The sequence below is a fragment of the Thamnophis sirtalis genome, unplaced genomic scaffold (assembly GCF_051295495.1).
Source record: "Thamnophis sirtalis isolate CommonGarterSnake01/CBP01778 unplaced genomic scaffold, rThaSir2_p1.2 scaffold_1, whole genome shotgun sequence".
NCBI classification, from domain to species: domain Eukaryota; kingdom Metazoa; phylum Chordata; class Lepidosauria; order Squamata; family Natricidae; genus Thamnophis; species Thamnophis sirtalis.
This window is the reverse complement of record NW_028261381.1, coordinates 175,983,114-176,010,188: the sequence shown is the minus strand read 5'-3', so window position 1 is coordinate 176,010,188 and position 27,075 is coordinate 175,983,114. Positions and strand designations below refer to the sequence as shown.

General features: G+C 44.4%; 1 protein-coding gene across 5 annotated transcripts in view; it reads left to right on the top strand.

The window, feature by feature from the left end:
* The window catches only part of LOC148049882 (procathepsin L-like), a 48,803-nt gene extending 22,695 nt beyond the window's left edge, over nucleotides 1-26,108 (top strand). Inside the window, exons 1-5 of one of the 5 annotated variants that reach the window (XM_087703374.1) lie at nucleotides 4,753-4,818; nucleotides 19,589-19,726; nucleotides 20,357-20,479; nucleotides 22,599-22,757; nucleotides 25,527-26,108. In XM_087703374.1, coding sequence (XP_087559500.1) covers nucleotides 19,598-19,726; nucleotides 20,357-20,479; nucleotides 22,599-22,757; nucleotides 25,527-25,694 — 579 coding nt within the window. In that variant the 5' untranslated portion in view covers nucleotides 4,753-4,818; nucleotides 19,589-19,597 and the 3' untranslated portion in view covers nucleotides 25,695-26,108. Of the gene's footprint in view, nucleotides 1-4,752; nucleotides 4,915-19,167; nucleotides 19,341-19,362; nucleotides 19,494-19,588; nucleotides 19,727-20,356; nucleotides 20,480-22,598; nucleotides 22,758-25,526 lie in introns of those variants that run through there. The other 4 variants (XM_087703372.1, XM_087703373.1, XM_087703375.1 and 1 more) reach the window with 4 other exon arrangements.
* Nucleotides 26,109-27,075: the final 967 nt, after the last annotated feature.

Here is a 27,075-nt window from a genome sequence, read left to right as displayed (position 1 = left end):
GTTTCTTCTCAGCTGCTTTTTTTTTTGCAGCCCTAGACAGGCGATCCCCCCCCCCAGGACAAAGCAAAGTTGTTTGAAGCTAGGATTAATACACCCCTGTGAGATTTATGCTTTTATTACTACCTTAAACACCAGCACCATTTGGCTTAGAGGCTTCTTTGTTTAAACAGACTTCAAAATGGCGATTTCTCCCCGTTGGTGACTGATAGGGGATGTACTTAGCCGGTTTTACCTTCCTGCAGACCGCTCCTTAACAAAATATTTTTTTGTTTTTGTTTTTTTGGGAAACAGAGGGGAGCGAAAGCGCTGTTTATTTGTTTATTTATAATGGCACCCAGGTCAAAATCGAAGCGTCTCTCTACAAATGTGCCTAAAGAATCTATGAATGAACTTAAAGAATCTACACTGGAATCGCAGCCCTTGTCTCCTACGCCCTCTACTGGAGAATTTTTAACACAGGAATTTTTCTTTCAAATGTTTAATGATTTTAAACAAGAAATCAAGGAATTTGTATTGGAGCTATATGATGATTTAAAGTCTAAAATTGACCAAATGAAGGCGAATACGTTTGCAGCCGTGTCTGCCCTGTCAGATTATACCGCTGAAATAGAGAATAACTTGGAAAGCTTGGAGGAGGCTAATTCTAATTTGACTACTAATATTCAAATATTACAACAAAAAATTAGAGACACTCAAGAACAGCTCGTTATGATAAACTTTAATAAGAAGGCATTCGCAATAAGAGTCAGAGGATTCCGCGAAAAGGAGCGAGAGAATCTGAAACAGACCTTTGTTGAAGCCTTCAGCCATGCGGTGGGAAGCCCGGGACTTAACTTTGATTGGCAGATTCGGAAAATCTATCGCCAGAATTCGTTGGTAGCGGAACAGCGACAGCTCCCGAGGGACATAATTATATATTTTTCCACAAAAGAATCCAGAAACACGATTATGCAAAAGTTTCATAATAATAGTTTGCGAGTTGATGACCAGGACTTGATTGTCTTCAAAGAAATACCTTTCCAGATGCTGAGAGCAAGAAGGGACTACGCCTTTTTAACTAAAGAGCTTAGAAATCAACAGATTCAATATAGATGGGAGGCCCCAGCCGGCATTACGGTCACATTTGAGAATCAAAGACTTCGTCTTAACTCTGTTTCGGAGGCTCGAGATTTCTATTACAAGACTTTGAAGGCTGGACTTCCTGATTCACTTGGAAAAGAGGAGAGACAAGCCGAAGGAGAAGGCAAGCAACAGACCACATGGCTGCAAGATGGAGGGGGTAGCTCCCCCTCCCTCGGAGAAGCAGAAAAGCGGAGTTTGAGGATTTAGACATTTTAAAATATTCGCCAAAGTTGTGGATTGAATGGGGGTTTGCGACCTCTCTCCGGTAGAAAAAGCGGAACTTATTGGTGGGGTGATACTGATTGTATATATGTAAAATGAATGCAGAATGATTTATGTTATTTAAATTCTGTTAGAAGGAAAGTTGGATGAGATTACTTTAAAACAGAAGGTAAACTGATTCTTGTCGAAAGTATTATTTGAATATGTGGAATGATCCATGCTATTTAATTTTTATTAGAAGGGAAAGCTTGGTGAAATTATTTTGAGCTAGATTTTAAACTAATGTCTGCATAAATTTGATAGTGGTAAATATCAGAGAAGCAAGGGATGAGGGTAAAATGCATGCGGAATGATTTACGTATATTGGTGGGGTGATATTGAATGTATATATGTAAAATGAATGCAAAATGATTTATGCTGTTTAAATTCTGTTAGAAGGGAAAGCTGGACGAGATTATTTTTTAAAACAGAAGGTTAACTGATTCTTGTTGAAAGTATTATTTGAATATGTGGAATGATCCATGCTATTTAATTTTTATTAGAAGGGAAAGCTTGGTGAAATTATTTTGAGCTAGATCTTAAACTAATGTCTGCATAAATTTGATAGTGGTAAATATCAGAGAAGCAAGGGATGAGGGTAAAATGCATGCGGAATGATTTACGTTGTTTAAATCCTATTAGAAGGGAAAGCTGGTCGGGATCATTTTAAGATAGAATGTAAACTGATTTTTGTGTAAAGTAATACTTGATCCACGCTGCTTAAATTTTACTAAGAAGGGAAAGTTTGGTTAGATTATTTTGAATTACTGTTTGAAAATAAGGTTAAGAAAGATTATTTACGCTGTTTAAATCCTATTAGAAGGGAAAGTTTGATTATTCCTCTGTAAAGTAATATTTGAATATGTGGAATGATCCACGCTGCTTAAATTTTACTAGAAGGGATTATTTTTGAGCTAGATTGTATATTGATGTCTATACAAATTTGTATAAATGTTTATCTGAATACAAGGTTAAGGAAGAGGAACGGGAGAGTCTACAGGAGGTCGGGGTAAATAACAAAGAAGTAAGAGACGAGAATAAAATATAGATAGAATGACTTACACTATTTAAGCATAGATAAAGATGGGGGGCTGAGCTTAACACAAAGAGTTCTTTTTCTTTTTCTTTTCCTTTTTCTTTTTTCTTTTTTCTTTTCTTTCTTTTTTCTTGTTTTTCTTTCCTTTAATATATTACTTTTATTTTTAATCCATACGAACATAAGATACTTTAGATAGAAGGCAGTGCCAGGTGTGGGCCCTGGGAAGTCGGGAGGATTAGGGATGGGGATTTATGGGGGGTGGGTGGGTGGGTGTTAACATAGTCTCAATAAGAAGAAGAATGCACTTATATACGGTTGTTCTTTTTTTTTCTTTTTTTTCTCTTTCTTTCTTTATATTTTTTTTCCTTGGTTTATTTTACTTTTTATCAGATTATAATAAACAACACTTGAATAAAGGAATACACCAAGGAGGGAGGTAGAGGGAAAGAAGAGGGAGGAGTAAGGAAGGAGTAAGGGGAATGTAAGGAGGGCGTGTTGGGAGTAAGGGGAGAAGGAAGGTTTGAGGGGAAAGGGAAGTAGGAGGGGAGTGTTAGAGGGAGGAAAGGAAAGTTGGAGGGGGTAGATGGGGTGTATGGAGGATGGAAGTGTCAGGTGGGGTTGTGAATGATGAGTTGTGTTTTCTTTTTTATTTTGTTTTATTTATTTATTTATTTATTTATTTTCTTATAGCAAATACCCTGTATATAAGTGATTGTAAAATGGAATGTGAAAGTGAATAAAATATATTTTTTTAAAAAAGGCGCGATTTTGTCGATCGCGCTTTTGTCGTCCGCGCTTTTGACGGGTCACGCAGCTCGCGGAGGATAGGTGTTACGTGGGTGAACCAAGGCACACCCACGATCGCTCGCGCGGCTGCATTCTGGACAAGCTGAAGTCTTCGAACACTCTTCAAGGGCAGCCCCATGTAGAGCGCATTACAATAATCCAGTCTTGAGGTCACAAGGGCGTGAGTGACTGTCTGAAGGGCCTCCCAATCCAGGTAGGGTCGCAATTGGTGCACCACGCGAACCTGGGCAAAGGCCCCCCTGGTCACAGCCGACAAATGATGTCCTAAAGTCAGCTGTGGATCCAGGAGGACTCCCAAATTGCGGACCCTCTCTGAGGGGCGTATAATTTCACCCCCCCAGCCTGAGAGATGGAATACTTAGCCAATCTTATAGAGTAGAGTAGAGTAGAGTAGAGTAGAGTAGAGTAGAGTATAGAGTAGTGTTGATTAATCTTTTGGACACTGAGTGCTGAAACTGGAGTATACACACACACACTGGAACCCGCAAGAGAGCCGCTGGCCAGTGTGCGTGTGCATGGCAGCCAGCGGCATTTCTGGGTTCCATCGCATGAATGCACACCAGCGTTCTGCAAAGACCAGCTAGTCAGCGCGCATGCATGCTCCGGAACCCAGAAGAGAGCTGCTGGCCGGTGCGAATACATGTGACGGAGTTCCACCACAAAACCACGCTCAACTAAACTGTGCCCGACTAAACCGCGTCGCTGACATCATCAACAGGGCGACAACAGCGCGGAGACAGAAGCACGCTGTAAACCCTAAACCTAAAATTAACCCCTAAACCTAAACCTAACCCCCCCTAAACCTAATCCTAAACCTAACCATAAACCTAACCCTAAACCTAACCCTACACCTAACCCTTAACCTAACCCTAAACCTGACCCTTAACCTAACCCTTAACCTAACCCTAAACCTAATCCTAACCCTTAACCTAACCCTAACCCTAACCCTAACCCTAACCCTAGCCCTAACCCTAACCCTAACCCTAACCCTAACCCTAACCCTAACCCTAACCCTAACCCTAACCCTAACCCTAACCCTTAACCTAACCCTTAACCTAACCCTAACCCTAACCCTAACCTTAAAGCTAACCCTAAACCTAACCCTTACCTTAAGTTGAATCGGCTTGCTTTCAAAGCGCTATTTAAAGCGCCCTTCTTTCTCCGCGCTCGCTGTTGTCGCCCTGTTGATGACGTCAGCAACGCGGTTTAATCGGGCACGGTTTAGTCCAGCGCGGTTTTGACGGGTCACGATGTGACGGAACCTGGAAGAGCAGCTGGCCATGGCAGGCGTACCCACAGAGAGGGGTCTGTATGCCACTTCTGGCACGCTTGTCATAGGTTCGCCATCACGGGTATAGGGTCTCCTGCTTGCGCAGGGGGCTGGAATGGAAGACCTCCAAGATCGCTTCCAGTACTCACCCACCCCATTAATTGCTCTCTATGTTGACTCCTGGATGACTCACTCTGTTCCTCCCATGCGCATGTGTGTGTACAAACCCAACTTCCTGCCTTCCCTTCTATGCCAACCCACATGGCCTTAAGCCAGCCCAGGTTTTCTAAGGCGTGTCGGAGGGAGTTAAGAGAGCCGGGTGAGTAAACGGTGCAGCTGAGGAACTTTGCAAGCTAAGAGAGCTTGAAATCCGAAGCTTTCTTCTAATCCGTTTCCCAAGGCCAGAGTGATCACGGTGAGTCTCTTTCCCTCTTCACTGCCTAAGATGTGCTTTTCCTGATTTCGGCCCATTTATTACTTCATCCTAAACGAAGCAAAAGACAGGTTGGTTTTTGTGAAAAAGACCAAGAACTGCAGAATCCTGGGAAAAAATGTGTCTCCTTCGGCACTGTGGACCCTAATTGTGTAAATGTATCTGCAGATCCTCAAAAATGCGCTTAATCATGAGAATGGCATCCTGTTTAGGAGAAAGTCCCACGGAGCTGTTTGGGAATTAATAAAGCTATTTAGGATAGCTGCTGTTAGGCTGTCGTGCAGGTGTGCTGTTATCTCTTTGGAGTGAGATTTCCTCTGGAGTAAACCATGTGTGAGCAGTGGGTTTGCAAAGCCAGTCAGACAGGTGGAAGTTGAGTCTTTAAGTAGTCGCTTTAGGTAGTATGCATAATGCAAAATAATCCAGTTTCATCCAATACAGGTAGTCCATCACTTATGACCAACAATTGAGCCCAACATTCCTGCTGCTAAGTGGGACAGTTACAGTAAGTGAGTTTTGCCCCATTTTACACCCTTTCTTGCTATCATTGTTGTTAAGTAAGCGTGAGTACGTTCAGCGAAGCGTTGTGAGAGTTGTGTTGGAGAACACACAAACCAGCATACAGAGACACTGCAGTTGAAATAGGCTTTTACTTTCGTGGAAATAGAGGTATCAGAGTCCATCAAACAGTCCAAGTCATACACAGATAAGACAGCCAGTCATCAACGTCTCTCAGTAAGGGATAATCCAAATAACATAGTACAGCATCATATAATCAGTTCAGTACTCAAAGTTTGCTAGCAGTTGCAAAACTTACAATAGCTCACGGCACTTTCTAACAGCCAGCTTCCAAAACACTCAGATCAGATCAGCCCAGTATCTAACAAACAGAGAGCTAACAGTCATTCTGGCTCCCTCTTATGGTCGATTGAGGAAACAGCAACCAATCACATTTTACAGTATGATTTAAAGAAACAGATACAACATTGTTAGATGATTTATATATTGCCAACCCAATAGATTATATTCCTAACAATTGTTAAGTGAATCCAGGCAGTTGTTAAGTTAGTAAGATGATGGTTAAGTGATTCTGACTTTCCCATTGACTTTATAGCAATAGCAATAGCAATAGCAGTTAGACTTATATACCGCTTCATAGGTCTGTGAGCCCTCTCTAAGCGGTTTACAGAGTCATCATATTGCCCCCAACAATCCGGGTCCTCATTTTAGCCACCTCGGAAGGATGGAAGGCTAAGTCAACCCTGAGCCGGTGAGATTTGAACAGCCAAACTGCCGAACTAGCAGTCAGCTGAAGTAGCCTGCAGTGCTGCACTCTAACCACTGTGCCACCTCGGCTCTTCTCTTTGCTAGTCAGATTACAAAAAGTAATCACACCACAGGACCCCGACCACCGTCACAAATATGAGTCATCTGCCAAGCATCTGAATTTTGATCACATGACCCTGGGGAGGATGCTGCAATGGCATGTAAGTGTGCAGAATGGCCACCACAAGTCACATTTTCCGATGCCCTTGTAACTTTGGTCGCTAAATGGACTGTTGCAAATTAAGGACTATCTGTATTTGTCTGTTATTATGCGGCATGCCGTGTTTATGTGGAACAATTTTTGCAAAACCGGGGATTTATTTTAACATTCCCAATGGAGGTTTCCCTGCGTTTTTCAGCTTCAGAATATTGTACTCTCATTGTAAGCGTTCCAGAATGAGAATTTTACACTCTCTAGTATTCTATATAGAGTATTGTGGAAACTAATCAAGGAGAGAAGCGACTTAGAACTAAGGAGACATTTCCTGACGGAACAATTAATCAATGGAGGACCTTGCCTTCAGAAGTTGTGGTTGCTCCCAACACTGGAAGTTTTTTAAGATGTTGGAGATCCATTTGTCTGAACTGATGTAGGGTTTCCTGCCTAAGCAGGGGGTTGGACTAGAAGACCTTCAAGGTTCCTTCCAACTCTGTAATCCTTGCAAAGAGAGACTTGCTAGAAAGCATACAAACTAAATTCCTGCGAGCCATCTTCCCCCAATGGAACTCCAAATGCCCAGTTAAGAATTGAGACAGGCATGCCTCAAATTCAGATAAGAGCCTGGAAGATGATGATCATTTATTGGCTTAAAATGCATTTCTTTCCAGAGGGACTGTCCCCACTAGTGTGGATTGACAATTTCCCCTCCCCCTGGAAACAGGCAATTGATCACAAGCTGGGCTCTTATGGGCTCTCATCATTATTCTTAATGTCCCTAGGCTTTGAGCAAGCAAAGCAAGTAGTAATTAATAGAATGAGGGACATGGAGTTCCAAGAAAAACTAAATAGGTTGCCTCTCCACGGTAGGGACAGAATCAAACAGGGTGTGTGGGAATCGGCAAGATATCTAAATGACCTGATCTCCCCAAAACAAAAAAATAGCTTTCTTCAGAGCCAGATTTAACATTCTTCCTTCAGCACTCCTCCAGGGCAGGTATAAGAGAACACCTATAGCAGAACGGGCTTGTATAGGTGGTAAAGGAGAAGTGGAAGATAATTCACATGTACTATTACACTGCGAGCTATACAGAGCTTGTAGGTCTGCACATATTCTCCCCTTATTAGAGAGATTGCCAGGGAGGGCAGACCATTTTTATCTAGGCTTCCTCCTCCGGGACACTAACCCGGTTACCACGTATGCAGTGGCAAACTTCTGTGCTGCTGCAATGTCCATAAGAAAAAAAATTGGCTACAGAAGTATAGTTGTCATCTTGTACCAATTATCTGGACATACCTCTAACAATCTTTGGGCCATTATGTTATGATCCACTTTTAATGTCAATACTTTTTAATTATATTTTAATTTAGTATTTTTTTAATATAGTGTAAAAACTAATGTGTATTGCTGGTCTTTGACTGTAATAAAGATTTTACTTACTTACTTCCAACTCTGTTATTCTATTGCTGCTGTACTCTCCTAGCCATTTCTCACACTTGTCAGAAAACAGTATTTGTATAAGTCTGTGTTTGCTTAGTTACGGCTACGCAGCATTAGGCAGATTAATACAGTAGAGACAAGAAACCACATGTGCATATTTTCTGGAAACACAATACCAATATTTACCTTATCTTGGCTCGGTCTATATCCAACTACAAAGTCGTTTGAAACCTATCTGGCATTCAATCATCTGTAATCTGAGTCTTTCTATTCTTGTAGACAGAGTTCGTATTTAATGCTGGTAGCGGCCCCTTAAGCTTGGGAATGTTGCTTTGCGCGACTATCCTCACTCTTACAAATAATTGCTGGTACAGTCCTTGATTTACAACAGTTCACTTAGTGACGGTTCAAAGTTACGACGGCACTGAAAAAAGTGATCATTGCAACATCCACATAGTCAGATGATCCAAATTCAGCCACCTTGGCCACTGACTCCTATTTATGACGGTTGCAGTGTCCCGGGGTCACGCGATCCTCTTTTTTGTGACTTTCTGACAAGCAAAGTCAACACGGGAAGCCAGATTCACTTAACAACTGTGTGGTTAACCTAACCCTTGGAGTGATTTGACACTTTTGGCAAAGAAAAGATCATAAAATAGGGCAAAAGTCACTTAACAAATGTCTCAGCCACAGAAATTTGGGGCTCAATTGTGGCTGTAAGTCGAGGACTACCTCCGTTTGGAGGCCCATGTTGGTTTTATTATCTCGGTCGACAGATGGACTAAGTTCAACATTGTTGTACTACAGTTTAGAAGAGAAAGGGGGATTGTAAAGTACAAATTTGCTCTGCAACGTAAGTACTTCTTAGCACAGTGTTGTGGCCCAGCAGGAGCCGTTGGAGCTGCCACCAGACTCCGACAGCGAGGGGCCCTATGAGTCGGCTCTAGAGGATGTGGAGGACCCTGGACAGGGTTCCGACTCCAAGCAGGGCGCAGGGAGGCTGGTTGGCCACCAGAGAGCACCTGAGCCTTGGACCAGTGGAGAGGAGACAAGGGAGAGTGAGCTGGACGCCAGCAGTGAGTTGTTCCTGGATGCCCTGCACCGGAGAGCTAATAGGCATCAGGAACAATTACGCAGTTACAGGAGGTAATTGCACTCAGCTGGTGGTCATTAGGCTCCTCTCCAGACTATAAAAGGACTGCTTGTGCACACGCCCTTTTGCATGTGTCAACACAGGAACTAATGTCGGAGAACATTGTTATGAGCTTGGCAGGCTGGATTGCTGCCAAGCCTTATCTGTGCTGGATTGCTGCCCAAGCTTGTCTGTGCCGGTTTGCTGCCAAGGACCTGTCTGTTAATTAAATGCCGTAACTCATCTTTGGCTCGGAGTGTGTGTTGGTGTGGGACAAGGGGGGTCAGAACACACAGTAACATATCTGTTGTGGCCCAGCAGGAGCTGTTGGAGCTGCCGACGGACTCCGATAGCGAGGGACCTTATGAGTCGGCTCTGGAAGATGTGGAGGACCCTGGGCAGGGTTCAGACTCCGAGTAGGGACCAGAGAGGCTGGTTGGCCACCAGGAGGCACCTGAGGCATGGAGCAGTGGTGAAAGCCAAAGGGAGTTTGTCCCTGACGTCAGGCACTGGAGCAGTGGGGAGGAGCAAAGGGAGTTGGTCCCTGACACCCGGCAGAGAAGGGTGGAGAAGCGAAGGCAGCAATTATGGAGACACTCATAGGAGATAATCAGGCCCAGGTGGTTGTGATTTGGCTCCTCCCAAGAGAGTATATAAGAAGAGACTTTGGGAGGAGACCTTTGGCAGGACACAACTGTTATACTAGGTTGGATAAGCTCATGTGTATCTCTTATCTGTGAGAGTCTAGGTTGCTGCCAATGTCTTGTCTGTGAGTAATTACTGTGAATAAAGCGTGGCTAACAGTAAGCTTGTGTTGGCATGACTCACCGGTTGGAGGGGGGTGGGTCAGAACACATATCCATGCTATTTTTATTTTTAAAGTCCAGAGCAGTGAGATAACATTTGGAAGTGGCTCAAACTTGCTTTATTCATCTATAAACTTGGTACATAGATGACTTACTCTCTGGGAAAAAAATACTCTGGGGGTAAGACACCCCTAAAGCCCCTCAGGGTGTGTGTTTTGTTAAGGTACAGCCTGTTGTGCCTTAAAATGGCTTCTGCTGTACAGCACAGTGGCGTTGCCATGATAACAGCTTCACGGTACTCCACAAGAGGGTTGCTTCTGGTAAAATAGAAAATCCAACATTAGAAATTGTTTGGTCTGGATATTCCCCCCCTCCCTTATAAATACATACCGGGGCAATGCTGGGTTATCAGCTCTTTGCAATATAAGAAGGGGGAGGAAGACAAGTGGAATGCAGAATAACAGAGTCGGCGGGGACCTTGGAGGTCTTCTAGTCCAACCCACTGCACAATCAGACTTGCAAGATTCTGTTATTACAGCCATTTCAAGAAAAGGCCACATTTTGATACTGGCAATCCGGAGCACCTTTGTGTTCTCAGTGTGGGAAGTTATCATCCAGCCCTCTCCCAGAAAAATGAAATATCCTAGGAAATATTGAAAAGGCAGAATATTTCTCTGGATGTGAAAAGAAAGAAACATGTTTTAAAAGACAGAATAGTTGCCTGTAGCTTCCTGCCCATTCCCCACTGTTAATGGGCCATTAAGAAGAACTAGCTAGTCCCTTTTACATAATAAAGACTTCTCCACTGCAGACCCAGGGGGGGATGGGAGTAAAGGCATGATAATATTGGCCCTTTACTCAACTGACCACATGGCATCTGAGAACTCAACTAAACCTGGATTCAAAACACAGCCCAGAGAGTTGCCCTGGCATGGCCCTATGGGAGTCTGACAACCAATCAGAATACATTTCTTACACAGGAACAGGAAACAGAGAGGTGGGACTGAACAGGTTATAAAAAGCCTAGCAAGTCCCTCCCTCAGCCCTTCTCTTCTTCTCCACCAACATTGAAACCTGTGATCACCTTTTTCTGTTCAGGATTCAAGCCATGTGGTCCTGTCCACCATTAAACCATCTTTCCAAGCAGCCTCCATGCCTCCAGTGTCTTTTCCCCCACTTGGAGCCGAAGCCAGAAGGACATTCTTTTCATCATCAGCAAAGGAAAATAAGGCACATCTGAGATTAATTTTGAAGTGGATTGCTGTACCTCCGAGATCTCAAAGCAGACAGTGAAACAAGCACAGCTTTTGTTATCCTCTCTGCAAATCTGAATTGCCTCTATTTTACATGCCGCTGGAGAATGGCGTTCTGTTTCCAGATGTGGAAGCCTGCCCCGATGTGCTGCCCAGTTGCCAAAAAAATAATAATAATTCTGGTCTACATGAGCAGAGGGATAGCATCAAGGTCACGGGAAGTGATAGTACCGCTTTATACTGCACTGGTGAGACCATACATGGAATAATGCATCCAGTTTTGGTCTCACTCCCAGTATAAAAAAGGAGATTGGAGATTGAATCGTATGATGAGCGGCTGAGGGAACTGGGTATGTCTAGCTTATCAAAGAGAAGATTTAGAGGGAGATGATAACTGTCTTCCAGGACTTGAGAAGTTTCTCACAGAGAAGAGGGGATTGTTTTATTCCTGCAAAGCATGTGGGGGGGCGGGATAAGAAATAACGGGTAGAATTTTTCTAGTGATCCAACTAGAAGAAAGAAGACATTTCCTGACATGAGAACCATTTTGTTGTTGTTAGTTGCGAAGTTGTGTCCAGCCCATCGCGACCCCATGGACCACGTTCCTCCAGGCCTTCCTGTCCTCTACCATCCTCTGGAGTCCATTTAATCTCACACCCACTGCTTCGGTGACTCCATCCAGCCACCTCCATCTCTGTCGTCCCCTTCTTCTTTTGCCCTCCATCTTTCCCAGCATGAGGCTCTTCTCCAGGGAGTCCTTCCTTCTCATTAGGACACCAAAGTACTTGAGTTTCCTCTTCAGGATCTGGCCTTCTAAAGATTTGGATTTTATTATATTTATATGCCGCCCTTTTCCCCCGAGGGGGACTCAGGGCAGCTCACAATTTAAATCAGGGAAGGGGGGTACAGACAAAAAATTTAAAAAACGAAACATAACAATGCATAATTTAAAAACACACAACAGTCATACCATTCGAGACGGGGGCAACAGCTCTTTAGCCCCAGGCCTGTCGGAATAGCCAGGTTTTAACCGCTGTGCAGAAGGCCTGGAGGGTGGGGAGGGTTCGAATCTCCACGGGGACTTCGTTCCAGAGGGTCGGAGCAGCCACAGAGAAGGCTCTCCTCCGGGTAGTCGCCAGTCGACACTGGCTGGCGGATGGAATTCGGAGGAGGCCTAATCTGTGGGATCTAATCGGTCTAGTGGAGGTGATTGGCAGCAGGCGGTCTCTCAAGAGCCGTCAGGGTTGATCTCCTCTAGGACTGACCGGTTGGATGGCCTTGCAGTCCAAGGGACTCAATGCAGGAGTCTTCTCCAGCACCAGAGTTCAAAGGCCTCCATTCTTTGGCACTCAGCCTTCCTTATGGTCCAACTTTCACAGCCATCCATTGCAACTGGGAAAACCAGGGCCTTGGCTATACATGAGAACAATTAATAAGTGGAATTTTCAAAAGGTGTTTTTTTTTATTTAAAAAAAGCAACTGGACTATGCTTTTTCTCGATGAAGACATTTTACTTCTCATCCAAGAAATTTTTTTTGGTTCTGACTAGATGGTGGGATGGATTACTTCCTATTGGTTCATTAGTTCATCCAGTCAGAAATAATCCTTCCATCCGTCCCCCCCATCATCAGTCAGAATTGAAGGAGCTTCAACAAGGTGAAGGAAAGGTTTATTTTGTTGGAAGAAGGTTTATTTTGTTGCAAAAAGACAACTTTGCTACTGTAATTGAAAACCCCTCACTTTTGTTGACTATGTCAGGCTGCGGTATATAGTACTGGGTAAAGTTAAAAAGTCAGCAGTAAAATGCAGTAGTAAAAGTTTATTATGTCACTAAATAAGTTAAAAAGTCAGCAGTAAAAGTAAAAGGTTTTGTGGGTTATCACCCAGCCCTCTCCCAGAAAAATGAAATATCCTGGGAAATATTGAAAAGGCAGAATATTTCTCTGGATGTGAAAAGAAACATGTTTTAAAAGACAGAATAGTTGCCTGTAGCTTCCTGCCCATCCCCAGTTAATGGGCCGTTGAGATGGCCAGGCTAGCCCACTTTACATAATAAAGACTTCACCAGCAGCTACAGAAAGGCATGATAATATACTCAACTGACCACAAGGCATCTGAGAACTCATCACAGCCTAGAGAGTAGCCCCCTGCATGGCCCCATGGGAGTCTGACAACCAATCAGAATACATTTCTTACACAGGAACAGGAAACAGAGAGGTGGGACTGAACAGGGTATAAAAAGCCTAGCAAGCCCCTCCCTCAGCCCTTCTCTTCTTCTCCACCAACATTGAAGCCTGTGATCACCTTTTCTTTTCAGGACTCAAGCCATGTGGTCCTGTCCACCAATAAACCATCTTTCCAAGCAGCCTCCATGTCTCCAGTGACTTTTTCCCCACTTGGGCCGAACCCAGAAGGACATTTCTTTCAACAAAGCCATCAAGGTTTATAACGGGGTCACAAAGGCAAAAGAGCCAAGAACTGTGTCTCCTTAAGTTCATCTGTTTTAACGAGTGTTAACGAGGCACAGCGCGATTGTGTCGGCCCGTGCATGTCGGCGCGCTACTGTTGCATAACGATTAGTGGTTAAGATGGCGCGGATTTGACCCCCGCAGTTCTGTCGGCGCGGAAAAGTCTTTCGCGCATTTGTCGGTGAACCCTAGGATTCTATGTTCCGTGTTCTAAATATATCTGTCAACTTCACTAGCCAGGAAGAGAACCAGTTACTGGTTGTAGTATAGCAGGACTTGAAAATGGCTTTGAAAGATGGCTAGATCTGCAGGGTTAATTTCCTTTTCCTGAAAGGGTCGAGCCAACCCTTTTGAAGACGATAAGTCAAAGTTAAAAGCCAGGTCTTCTCTTTTAGTTGTCAACTCTCTCATCTCCTGGTTTGGGAAAAGTGGCAGGTGAGGATGAAACAGCCAGTTCTTTGACCAGTTGGGAAAAAGTGAGAAAGAGTCAGCAAGATCGGTCCAACCACATCGATCTGAGTTCTTTCAAGGTATTGTTGGAAGAAACGTCCTTCTGGGTTCGGCTCCAAGTGGGGAAAAGGACACTGGAGACATGGAGGCTGCTTGAAAAGATGGTTTTAATGGTGGACAGGGCCACATGGCTTGAGGTCCTGAACAGAAAAGGGGATCACAGGCTTCAATGTTGGTGGAGAAGAAGAGAAGGGAAGCTGAGTCCCTGGTTTTATGCCCTCTCTGGCCTTTGATCTTGAGCTTGTATTCTGATTGGTTGTCAGACTCCCATGGGCCCATGCAGGGGCAACTCTCTAGGCCGCGTTTTGAATCCCAAGTTTGGTTGAGTTCTCAGATGCCATGTGGGGAGTTGGGTAAAGGGCCAATATTATCATGCCTTAATCCCATCCCCCTGGAGCTGAAGGGGAGAACTCTTTATTATGTAAAGTGGACTAGCTTGGCCTTCTTAAGGGCCCATTGACAAAGTGGGGGTGGGCAGGAAGCTGCAGTGCAGCTATTCTGTCTTTGGAAACATGTTTCTTCCTTTCCACATCCAGAGAAATATTCTGCCTTTCCAATATTTCCTAGGATATTTCATTTTTTTCTGGCAGAGGGCTGGGTGATAACTTCCTACAGAATCAAAAAATTATGGGATGGAAGCGACTGTTGACAATTGTATCCTTGGATTTCCAAAAGGCTTCTGGTGACCTTCATACAAGTTTCTTGAGGGAGTTGAGTGACTGTAGGATCGCAGAGGAGGTCCTCTGAGGGGGTGGTGCCTTGTTTACTAATGGAAAACTATACTGGCAATTTTCACAAGAAATGAGATAGAAACCGGAAAGAAAATGTAGTGTATTTCTCCATGAAGCAGGTCATCAATCTGTGGAAGACGATGCCACAATATGTGGTGTTCACCGCCAGTTGAGAAGGCCTTTAAGAGTAGTTTAATGAAAAGGAGTGATATGATAGCAGTTTTTCAATATCTGAGGGGTTGCCACTAAGAAGAGAGAGTCAAGCTATTCTCCAAAGCACCCGAGGGCAGGACAAGAAGCAATGGGTGGAAACTAATCAAGGAGAGAAGCAACCTAGAGCTAAGGAGAAATTTCTTGAGAACAATTAATCAGTGGAACAGAAGTTGCCTCCAGAGGTTTTGGATGCTTCAACACTGGAGGTTTTAAAGAATATTGGACAACCATTTGTCTCAAATGATTTAGGGTGTACTGTGTAAGCAACGGGTTAGACTAGAAGACCTCTAGGGTCCTTTCCACCTATGCTACTCCTTATTTTAGTACACCAGTTCTAGAACTACAGATGGCAATAAATTTGGAAAACAGGAATGGGTACCGTCCAGTGTTGGGATTCAAATAATTTACCAACCAGTTCTCTGCCCTAACGACCTGCTGGGTAGGTGGGGCTTGGTGATCATGTGATCATGTGGGTGTGGCCAAGTCAATGTCACTCAGGTCGATGGGCACTTCGCCTTAGTTGTTACAATGGTAATAAGGGTTAACCGGAGAGGCAGTTTCTGTAAGCAGGGCAATAAGGATTAGGCTAGAAACAACACCAGAATGTTTCCTTCCTGCCTGCCTTACAGGATTAGCCCTGTAAAGTGGGGAAAAATCAAAACGAGATTTCTTCCAATAACTGGTTCTCTGAACTACTTAGAAAGTTACCAACTGGTTCTCTCGAATAGGTGCGAACCGGCTGAATCCCACCACTGGTACCGTCAAGGCAACAGGAGGAGGCAACATGTACCATAATCTTTTATTTGTGGGCTTCCAAGGTGATTTTGGTTGACCACCATGTGAGAGAGAACACTGCCCGGAAATGATCTGGCAGGGATATTCCCATGAGGTCACCAGGCCTTGATTTCATCATTTGGATTGTGAGCTGCCCTGAGTCCCCCCAGGGAAAGGGGCGGCATACAAATAAACACAAATACAAATCAGCTGTTCCATGTGAACCAAAAACTTAAGCTGTGAAAAAGTGGCATGTATGCTTAAAATTAATCTCATTAATAACTAATTGGTACTGGGAAGACTGCACTGTGAAGCTAGAATGATGCATTCTCCTACTTCTCCAAGGAATTTACACTCCACCCCACTCAAGTGCTTGCAGCTGCTGTAATTGGACTGCCCCCCTCTCCCCGGCCTTTCAAAGCTAGGTCACTGAATATCAGGGGTGGGTTCCTCCCAGTTCTAAGCTCTTCTATAGAAGAGGTTCCACAAATCTACCGTGCCGTTTAGAACCGGTTCCAGCTCCCTCTCCACCCTCCCCGTCCGCACATCATCAAGATGAAGACCGAGAGGAGGAATTCTGGGAGTTGAAGTCCACAAGTCTTAAAGCTGTCAAGTTTGAACACCCCTGGGTTTTTTTTTTTTCCTAAAGGGTCAGGGGTGCGAAGGTCTTGTAACTTGACAGTTTTAAGACTTGCGTGCTTCAATGCCAGAGTTCCTGAGCCAACATGACTGGAGGAGGAATTCTGGATTTGAAGTCCACAAGTCTTAAAGCTGTCAAGTTTGAACACCCCTGGGGTTTTTTTCCTAAAGGGTTAGGGGTGTGAGGGTCTTGTAACTTGACAGCTTTAAGACTTGCACACTTCAGTGCCAGAGTTCCTGAGCCAACATGACTGGAGGAGGAATTCTGGGAGTTGAAGTCCACAAGTCTTAAAGCTGTCAAGTTTGAACACCCCTGGGTTTTTTTCTTCTAAAGGGTTAGGGGTGCGAGGGTCTTGTAACTTGACAGCTTTAAGACTTGCACACTTCAATGCCAGAGTTCCTGAGCCAACATGACTGGAGGAGGAATTCTGGATTTGAAGTCCACAAGTCTTAAAGCTGTCAAGTTTGAACACCCCTGGGTTTTTTTTCTTCTAAAGGGTTAGGAGTGCAAGGGTCTTGTAACTTGACAGCTTTAAGACTTGCGTGCTTCAAATGCCAGAGTTTCTGAGCCAACATTCTGGTTGCTAAGCAAGAGCGTTGTTAAGTGAGTTTCACCACATTTTACAAGTTGGCCACGCCCACCCAGTCACATTGCTGGCAAGCCACTCCCACAAAGCAGGCCACACCTACAGAAGAGGTTCTAAAAAGTTTTGAAACCCACCACTGCTGAATATGAATAGGTTTGGAGACCTGGATATAGAGACCCCCACATTCTCTTACTGCCCAAATCAGCACTGATTAATGATGAGCCATCCGAGACATTTTTTGACACTTATTGGGCTACATATATCCAATGAAGATCACACAAAGTGTTAGTGCCACTTTGTAATGCCTTGGTAAAGACCATACTTGGAATACTGGATCCACTTTTAGTCACCACAATATTAAAAAAAGAAGATGTTGAGACTTTAGAAAGAGCAGAGAAGAGCAACAAAGATGATTAGGGGACTGGAGGCTAAAAACTATGAAGAACGATTGCAGGAACTGGGTTTGTCTAGTTTAATAAAAAGAAGGACTAGGTGAGACATGATAGCAGTCTTCCGATATCTCAGGGGTTGCTACAAAGAAGAGGGAGTCCAACTATTCTCCAAGGCACCTGAGGGTAGAACAAGAAGCAATGCGTGGAAACTAATCAAGGAGAGAAGCAACTCAGAACTAAGGAGGACTTTCCTGATCGTTAGAACAATTAATCAGTGGAACAGAATTTGCCTCCAGAAGTTGTGAATGCCCCAACACTGAAAGTCTTTAAGAAGATGTTGGATAGCCATTTGTCTGGAACGGTATAGGGTTTCCTGCCTAGGCAGGGGGTTGGACTAGAAGACCTCCAAGGTCCCTTCCAACTCTGCTATTGTATTGAAAGAGCAATAAAGATGATTAGGGGACTGGAGACTAAAACACATGAAGAACAGTTGCAGGAACTGGGTATGTCTAGTTTAATGAAAAGAAGGACCAGGGGTGACATGATAGCAGTCTTCCAGTATCTCAGGGGCTGCCACAAAGAAGAGGGAGTCAAACTATTCTCCAAAGCACCTGAAGGCAGGACAAGAAGCAGTTTCAGTTTCAGTTTCACTTTCACTTTATTTGTATGCTGCCCTTTTCCCTGGGGGGACTCAGGGCTGCTCATAGTTCAAGGGGGGGGGGGAGGACAAACAATTTACAACATAAAAGCACTACATCATTTAAGAACTCAACAGTCATACAATTCGAGTAGGGGTTAGAGTCTTTAACCCCAGGCCAGCCGGAATAGCCAGATTTTAAGTGCGGCGCAGAAGGTCTGGAGGGTGGTGAGGGTCCGGATCTCCACGGGGAGTTCGTTCCAGAGGGTCGGAGCAGCCACCGAGAAGGCTCTCCTCCGGGTAGTTGCCAGTCTACACTGGCTGGCTGATGGAATTCGGAGGAGGCCTAATCTATGCGATCTTATCGGTCTAGTGGAGGTAATTGGCAGTAGGCGGTCTCTCAAGTACCCAACGGATGGAAACTAACTAAGGAGACAAGCAACCTGGAATTAAGGAGAAACTTCCTGACAGTGAGGATAATTAACCAGTGGGACAGCCTGACACCAGAAGCTCTATCACCAGAAGCTCTATCACAAAGATTGGACAGCCACTTGTTAGAAATGGTAGTCTCCTGTTTGGACAGGGCATTGGGCTACACAACCTCTAAGATCCCTTCCAACTGTTATTGTTGTTTCTCTTCCCCCCCTCCTCTTTCTCTCATTCCCTCCCTCCTTCTCCCACCCACCCCCAGGATGGGGCTTCATCCAAAGATCTGCACTGCCACCCACCCCCCCCACCCCCGTCCCTCAGCAGCAACAGGAGTGCTTCAAACTTCCTCTGAATTCTTCACTGCGAGAAGTTTATTTACTCAGGCTCCCCTTCTGTCACACGTGCTATCTATCCTCTGACCGAGTATCTCGGTTTCCCATCTCTCCTAGTGTATCTTTTCCCTGCCAATTCTCCTGGCTGCAGTTTCTGTCTGAGAGTAACGCATAACTCACAGGAGTGGCCCAGGGGAAGAAAAACAAGATTCCTGGCCAGTCCATTCATTATTTTTTTTGGTGATGTGAACCAGGAGGGAGCAGGGAAAGCTGTGTTTTCCTTCCCCCTCACTTCCCCGTCCCAAATTCCAACAAATATCCCGGAGTAACGGGGAGGAGGATTTTCAGCTGGCTAGCGGAGACTAACAATTGGCTGCTCTCACGCCCTCCTGATGTTCCCATCCTCAGAAGAAGATCAAAGTTGGTGAAACAGACAGCCACGAACAGGGCATGCAACTGTCCTAAATTGCATGCGCTTTATCCTGGCAGATAGGTTGAAGGAGGGCGCATAAAGGCTCTCGGGAAACTCTCCGGGAGTCTCATTAAGACGGGCCCTTTCAAACGCAGAGCAAGAGTTCAAGGTTAGCGGGCAGACTTCACAACTCAAAAAAGTCTCTTTGTGGATGCTGTTACAGCAACGGGGCTGAAGGATAAAGCTAAATATACTTGTTTGTCCAGGAAATTAGAAAAGGGTTTTGGAAACGGACTGTAGGACGTAGGAGACACCGAGAAAGGTGGCAATTTCATGGCAGGGATTTTACCTGGTGATATCGGGGGGGATTTGGCTGATTTGAAGCAGGTAAAAAAGAGCTTTCTTTGCTTTTTCTAGAAGACAACAATGCTCTCGAGCTGGGTGATGTTGCTTACTTGGATGGTTCACCTGAAAGTGTGTTGCGTAGCGCAGGATCCGGCCGTGGAAGAAGCCTGGAGAAATTGGAAGGAGATCCATGAGAGAGTATACACCGAAGTGAGTTTGCTTTGTTCTCAAAGAAATGAACGTCTAATTTATCTTTCAGTAATTCTTAAGTTTCAATGCTTCTAAGATTCTTCTCCTTCTCCGTCTTTCTCCTCCTCCTCCTCCTCCTCCTCCTCCTCCTCCTCCTCCTCCTCCTCCTCCCCCTTTTTGCTTTTTAAAAGAAAGTTCCAATGGCACAAAAAAAGAGATGTGGTGTAAACTTGATCTTTGAAGGCGCAAACTTCCTTTCTGAAGGACTGTCTTCTATTTCCCTGCATCTTTTTCCAGATTATTGCGGGCTTTGCTCAGGATCTTACAATTCTGTTTCAATCCATGCTCCAACCTAGAGAATATGTAGACGTTGGTACTCTTACACGGGGAAGAGTATCAGAGCTGGGGAAAACGCTCGATAGGTACTCGGAGGCCTTCTACTCTCCTGCTGAACAAAAACCTCACCACTATTGGGAGAAAGGAGTATTGTGTATGTTGACCGCCTTGAGTTACTTTTAAAAATAAAAGGTGGGATAAAAACCGAATAAACCAGATCCATTTTGAGAAGCTAAGATTTAAGCTGTTCTTCCACCCACAAACGATGCTTTGAGATAGGAGAGAATTTAGCCCGTCTATTCTTGGCTCCCTTAGGAGGAAGAGCCCGTACGGAGAGCCATATGGGAGAAGAATCGGCAGATGATTGAGAAGCACAACCGTGAGGCTGATGAAGGGAAACACTCCTATTGGCAGGGGCTGAATGACTTTAGTGATTGGGTAAGCAAACTCGGGAGTATATCACAGATTCAAAGCTTATGCATGTTGGGCAGTGGTGGGGTTTCAAAAAATTTTCGAACCTACTCTGTGGGTGTGGCCTCCTTTGTGGGAGTGGCTTGCTGCCCATGTGACCGGATCGGAGTGGCTTGCCGCCCATGTGACCGGATCGGAGTGGCTTGCCGCCCATGTGACCAGATGGGAGTGGCTTGCTGCCCATGTGACTGGATGGGAGTGGCTTGCCGCCCATGTGACCGGATGGGAGTAGATTGCCACCCATGTGACCGGATGGGAGTGGCTTGCTGCCCATGTGACCGGATGGGAGTGGCTTGCCGCCCATGTGACCGGATGGGAGTGGCTTGCGGCCCATGTGACCGGATGGGAGTGGCTTGCCGCCCATTTGACCAGATGGGAGTGGCTTGCTGCCCATGTGACCAGATGGGAGTGGCTTGCCACCCATGTGACCGGATAGGAAGATGCCGACGACACTTGTCAGAACCACCTTAAATTACCTCACACACAGCACTGGCCTGCATAAGAATATGATGTCAACTTGTTTTTTAAAAGGCATCTTTGGTTTGCGTTAAAACAACTTCAACACACGCAATGTTCTGATTGCACCACAAACGCAGTGGTCATCCTTACCTTTCACAGAGGCACTGAGTTTTATAAATAGGAGCATGATAGTGTAGAATAATCATAACAGAAAACATCGCGCTGTGATCGATAAATGTAAAAATAAAGCGAAAACCTTACCCTAACCCCCCCAAACCTAACCCTAAACCTAACCCTTAACCTAACGCTAAACCTAACGCTAACCCTTAACCTAACGCTAAACGTAACCCTAACGCTCTAAACCTAACCCTAACCCTTAACCTAACCCTAACCCTAAACCTAACCCTTACCTTTATGTGAATCGGCTTGCTTTAATTTTATTTTTATTTCAATTTTTAATTTTTTTCGTCGCGCTGTGATGACATCAAATGCACGCTTTCGGCGAGCGCGCTTTTGTGGACCGCAGTTTTGACGGGTCACGCTTTTCGCTACTCTAGACATCCCCAGTTCCTGTAACCGTTCTTCATGTTTTAGTCTCCAGGCCTTTAATCATCTTAGTTGTTCTTCTCTCCACTTTTTACAAAGCCTCAACATCTTCTTTGTAATGTGACCAAAACTGGATGCTCTATTCCAGGTGTGATGTTACTAAGGTAAAGTAGGACGTCAAGTGAGATTTGGACATTAAGTGTGAAACCTACTGGGTCTGGCTGGACAGCCTCTTGGGGCCTCTTTACTTCTATATTAAAAGCCACATAGACAAGATTTGGAACTTGCAAAAGAACAGGAAGCCTGTGCCTAACCACAAGATGTCAAAATCTATGTTAAAAGTCCTAGGTTCAATTAAAGTTCGTTAATGACACGTACTCCATAACAGAAGGAGAAGTAAGACCCCCATCTCCTTATAAGGCTTCTCTCCTCAAGGTAACCACTAAGAAATGTGCTAAGTGTTTCCGTGTTGCGCTGCCTTTGAGAATGTATAAGAATGCGTGCTTTGATAATGAAGGTGGTTCAGAACTTGCAATGCTAGCCATGGGCTGGCTTTCTGAACCTGGCTGTCAAAAAAACTTTTCCTGTATCCCGAGAAGTCTAAAGCCTGTCATTTTCTGGGTTCCACCACAAAACCGCGCTCGACTAAACCGCGTCCGACTAAACCGCGTAGCTGACGTCATCATCAGGGCGACAACAGCGCGGAGACAGAAGCACGCTGTAAACCCTAAATCTAAAATTAACCCCTAAACCTAACCCCCCTAAACCTAATCCTAACCCTTAAACTAACCCTAAACCTAACCCTAAACCTAACCCTAAACCTAACCCTAAACCTAACCCTTACCTTAAGTTGAATTGGCTTGCTTTCAAAGCGCTATTTAAACTGCCCTTCTTTCTCCGCGCTGGCTGTTGTCGCCCTGTTGATGACATCAGCGACGCGGTTTAATCGGGCGTGGCTTAGTTGAGCGCGGTTTTTACAGGTCATGCATTTTCTGCAACAAAGGTTTTATCAAGCGGTACTTTTAAGCCCTAGAAAGCCTCCTTTTAAGCAAAAGGTAATGGAACTTCATTCTTCTCTCAGACCGATGAAGAATTTAGTCGCATGGCGGGAGGTTCTCGTCCTGTGAGGGAGGATCCTGACAATGCTTTTCAAGGCGTTGGCCATGCGCCAGGCATTCAGCAGGCACCCAAGCCCAAGAAATGCCACCAGAGATCTTATGGCACTTCAAGAAAAGACCAGGTGAGTCCATGAACAGCCTTGGGTAGGTAGCTCACTCTAACCCAGGGGTGTCAAACTCAAGGCCCGTAGGCCAGATCCAGCCTGCAGTGGGCTTAAATCTGGCCCAATGGGCCTGGAGATATCAAAGGATCAGTCTGCAGTGCCTCTGCTGGCCAAAATGGGCCATGCAGGAGCCTCATAAGTCCCTCCTCCCCCCCAATGGACCGTTTTCAGCTGGCAGAGTGCTGCAGGAGGCTGTGGAGATTGAGGTTTTGGTTCACCAACAAAAGGGCACCCGACAAAAGCGTTCCCGACTAAACCGCGGTGACAAAACCGTGAGTTCTAAATCGCGCCGACGAATGAGCGCTGAAGCGTGCCGACAACAGCGTGCCGACAGAAGTGCACTGTAAACCTAACCCTAACCCTAACCCTAACCCTAACCCTAATCCTAAACCTGACCCTGACCCTAACCCTTACCTTAACTTAAATCACACTTCTGTCGGTGCACTGTTGTCGGCGTGCTGTTGTTGGCGCGCTGTTGTTGGCGCGTTGATGACATCGTGAGTTTCGCACCGCGGTTTTGTCGGCGCGCTTTTGTCGTGCGCGCTTTTGTCGGGTCACGGAGGTTTTGGCCAGCAGAGTGTTGCATAAACCGATCTCAGGGTTATCCCATAAAAATAATGTCCAGCTGCAAAATTCCAGGCGATCCAACCTGGGACCGTCATAAAGGGAGGAGCAGAGGAGGGCCCGTAGTCTTCCATAACCCAAGGCCATTGAGGGAAGGTGGACCCTCCCAAAATTACGTTCTAGCACCTCCCTTAAGGAAGGAAGACCACAAAGTCTATCAGAGGTCTTGGGAGGAGAGGTATTTTTTTTCTTTTTTTCAGCAAAAAGTCCACCGGGGGTTTCCAGCCAGTAAGAGTGACTAAATTAATAGACCAGTGAAATACTGTGGACATAATATACTGTGTTTCCCCCAAAAATAAGACAGGGTCTTATTTTCTTTTGACCCCTGAAATAAGCACTTGGCCTTATTTTCGGGGAGGTCTTATTATTTTTGAGGTGCAGGAGGTGACCTCATGGCTGCTGCCGTGTTGCAATATTTTTTTGGGGGGGTGTGTCTTATTTTAGTGCATGTGCTTAAAAGCCCGATTGGGCTTATTATCTGGGGAAGTCCTATTTTCAGGGAAACAGGGTACTTGTAATGTACTATAAATTATTACTAATATTAAGTCGTCCTCTACGGCTGTGCCAGAGGTAGTAAAAAAAAGATTGGCAGACAGTGGGACAGACAGTTTTTAGAGACACCTGGAGAAATAGTCAGTTCGTTTATGCTCTGCTCCTATATAAAAGAGTCACGCCTTCTACCAGTTGGAGACTGTGTTTTTAATCTCTACATCAGTGGTAGTCAACCTAGCGAGCCGAGGTGGCGCAGTGGTTAGGGTGCAGTACTGCAGGCCACTCCCGCTGACTGTGATCTGCAGTTCAGCGGTTCAAATCTCACCGGCTCAAGGTCGCCTCAGCCTTCCATCCTTCCGAGGTGGGTGAAATGAGGACCCAGACTGTGGGGGCAAGTTGCTGACTCAATTTGCTAAAAAATTTGTAAACCGCTTAGAGAGGGCTGAAAGCCCTATGAAGCGGTATATAAGTCTAATAAATAAATAAATAAATAAATAAAATAAATAAATAAATAAATAAATAAATGAATGAATGAATGAATGAATGAATGAATGAATGAATGAATAAATAAATAAATAAATAAATAAATAAATAAATAAATAAATAAATAAATAAATAAACCTGGTCCCTACCGCCCACTAGTGGAAGTTCCAGCTTTCATAGTGGGCGGTAGGGGCTTTGCCCAATAGTGAAGCATTTTCCTTTTTTAAAAATTTAATTGATTTTTTTTAAAAAAATGTCATGGCATTATTTAAAAACATTTTCATTAGTTTCTCATAAAATCACCATTACTGTGGGACCGGTGGGCGGTTAGAAAATTTTACTACTAACAGAGATACAAAAGTGGGCGGCAGGTATGAAAAGGTTGACTACCCCTGTTCTACATTATGGAATTGAGACTATTTGTGCCAGAAAGTAAATCTTCTTTTGTCTGGAATAGCTATTTTGAGTGCAAAGGGGGGGGAAAAATGCATCTTGAGCCCGTGTCAAACGGCTATCATGGCCACGCCCGATCCTGCCCTTCGAGGTCAAACACAGTCCTGATGTGGCCAAAAAACCCTTGCACCAAAAAAAACCCTGTTTATTTGCTCCCCCTCCCACCTCAGGAAAGATTGGATTTGATTTATTGGATTTATATGCCGCCCTTCTCCCAAGGACTCAGGGCGTCGTACAACATTAAAAAAAACAACACATATTACAAAAGTTTAAAAAAAATATCAAGTAGAATATCCAAAAAACAAACTCAATTTAGATTAGCAATAACATTTTGAAAAGAATTTCGATTAAAATTAACAATAATCAATAATTTGTTTTGTTCAGGCCAGGCTGGCTTGAAAGAAAACTTTCAAACTCTGCTTTTCAGCTAGGATTATTGGGTTTTCAAGCAATTAAATCCTATTTTTCCAAGATTCTCCTGTAAGTTGGCAGGGATGTCTGGATTTAGGTGCCAAACCAGGACAATCCTGCCAGACCAAGGCAATAAGCCTGCTTTTAAGCCTTGATACCCACTTTACAGCCGTCCTATCTGTATCACAGTTTATTGCCTTTCCTTTAATCACGTAGCTCCACTGTCAAGTCTGAATCACTAAAGGGCGATTATTATTTTAACAGCTGGCTCTCGCCTACAGAAGAAGAAAACAGAGGAAGCATCCTTCTGAAAATTTGGGAAGGCTTTGCCTAATATCCAGCAACGGAACCAAGAAACTGTTAGGAAGGAGATGCGGATGCGTAAGCCGTTACCGTCGCCGTTGCCAGAAATGTTGTAAGCTGGCTTTCTAGTTTAAGACAAGGCTGTGCGACTCAAGATCGCTTATAATAACGTAAGCAGGATTACATAGAATCTAGCAGATTTCCCCTCTGCCAGGCAAATAGATTCCCCCACGTTAGAGCTGTCTTGTTTTTTTTTGCTATAATACTTAGTTTCCTAGTACTATGGCCTTTTGTCCTATCCTGCAACATGACATTTAGATCTAATATGCTGTTTCATCTTTTAAAATATATAGCAATAAATCCAGAGGTGGGTTCCTACCAGTTCACACCAGTTCGGTAGAACCGGTTCGTCAAATCTACCGAACCGCTTAGAAGAGGTTCCACCAGTGGACCCGGAAAGCAGGCCACACCTACAGAAGAGGGTCCAAAATTTTTTGAAACCCACCACTGCAACACACACACCCACACACACAAACACACCCACACACACAGACAGACACAGAGAGAGAGAAAGAAAGGAAGAAATAAATAAAGAAAAAAGAAAGAAAAAGTGAGAGATGAAAGAAAAAAAAGAAAAAAGGGACAGAGAGACAAAAGGAAGGAGAGAGAGAGAGAGAGAGAGAGAGAAAACACATGGCCGGCAAGCCACTCCCACCAGGTCACATGGCCGGCAAGCCACTCCCACAAAAGAGGCCACACCTACAGAGTAGGTTCCAAAATTTTTTGAAACCTACCACTGACTAAATCCATCAGAAAAATAAATCAGAACCAAATGTTTAGTGAAGCAAGAGAAAACAGCCTGGAATCAGGCATTTGGAAATGTCTGGAGACTCTCCCTTTTAATATATTTCTTTGATCTTTGCAGTTGGTAACTTTTTGTTTAAAAAAAAACAAAACCCAAAAAGCATTTTGAACCACAGCTTACTTTTGCTTCCTCTGAGAAAGTAGGCAAGGCATTGTTCTTTTGACTGGGTCCTGTTTGCAGGACACCCTAAACATAACCTCAAATTATAAGCAATCCTTGATTTACAACCATAATTTTGGAGTCTGGAGTTATGGTTATAAGTCAATGTGGATATTGAGAGGGTTCACCACATGATTGGACACAACTTTATATATTTTGCAGGGGCTGTTAAGCGAAGGCTGTGCTTAAGCAAATGCAGCAATCGTTCACCCCCTACTCCGTTATATCCAATGGACATTTTTTTTAAATTGGAAACTGGAAATAAATCCCGGAAAATTGCAAAAAAATATATGTCAGAAACTGTGATTGTGTGACCCTGGGATGTTCCAAAGAGCAGTAAATGTAAATACTATGTAATGTAACGTAAATGTAAAAGTAAGTAGAGACGAGGTGGCGCAGTGGTTAGGGTGCAGTACTGCAGGCCACTTCAGCTGACTGTGATCTGCAGTTCAGCGGTTCAAATCTCACCGGCTCAAGGTCGACTCA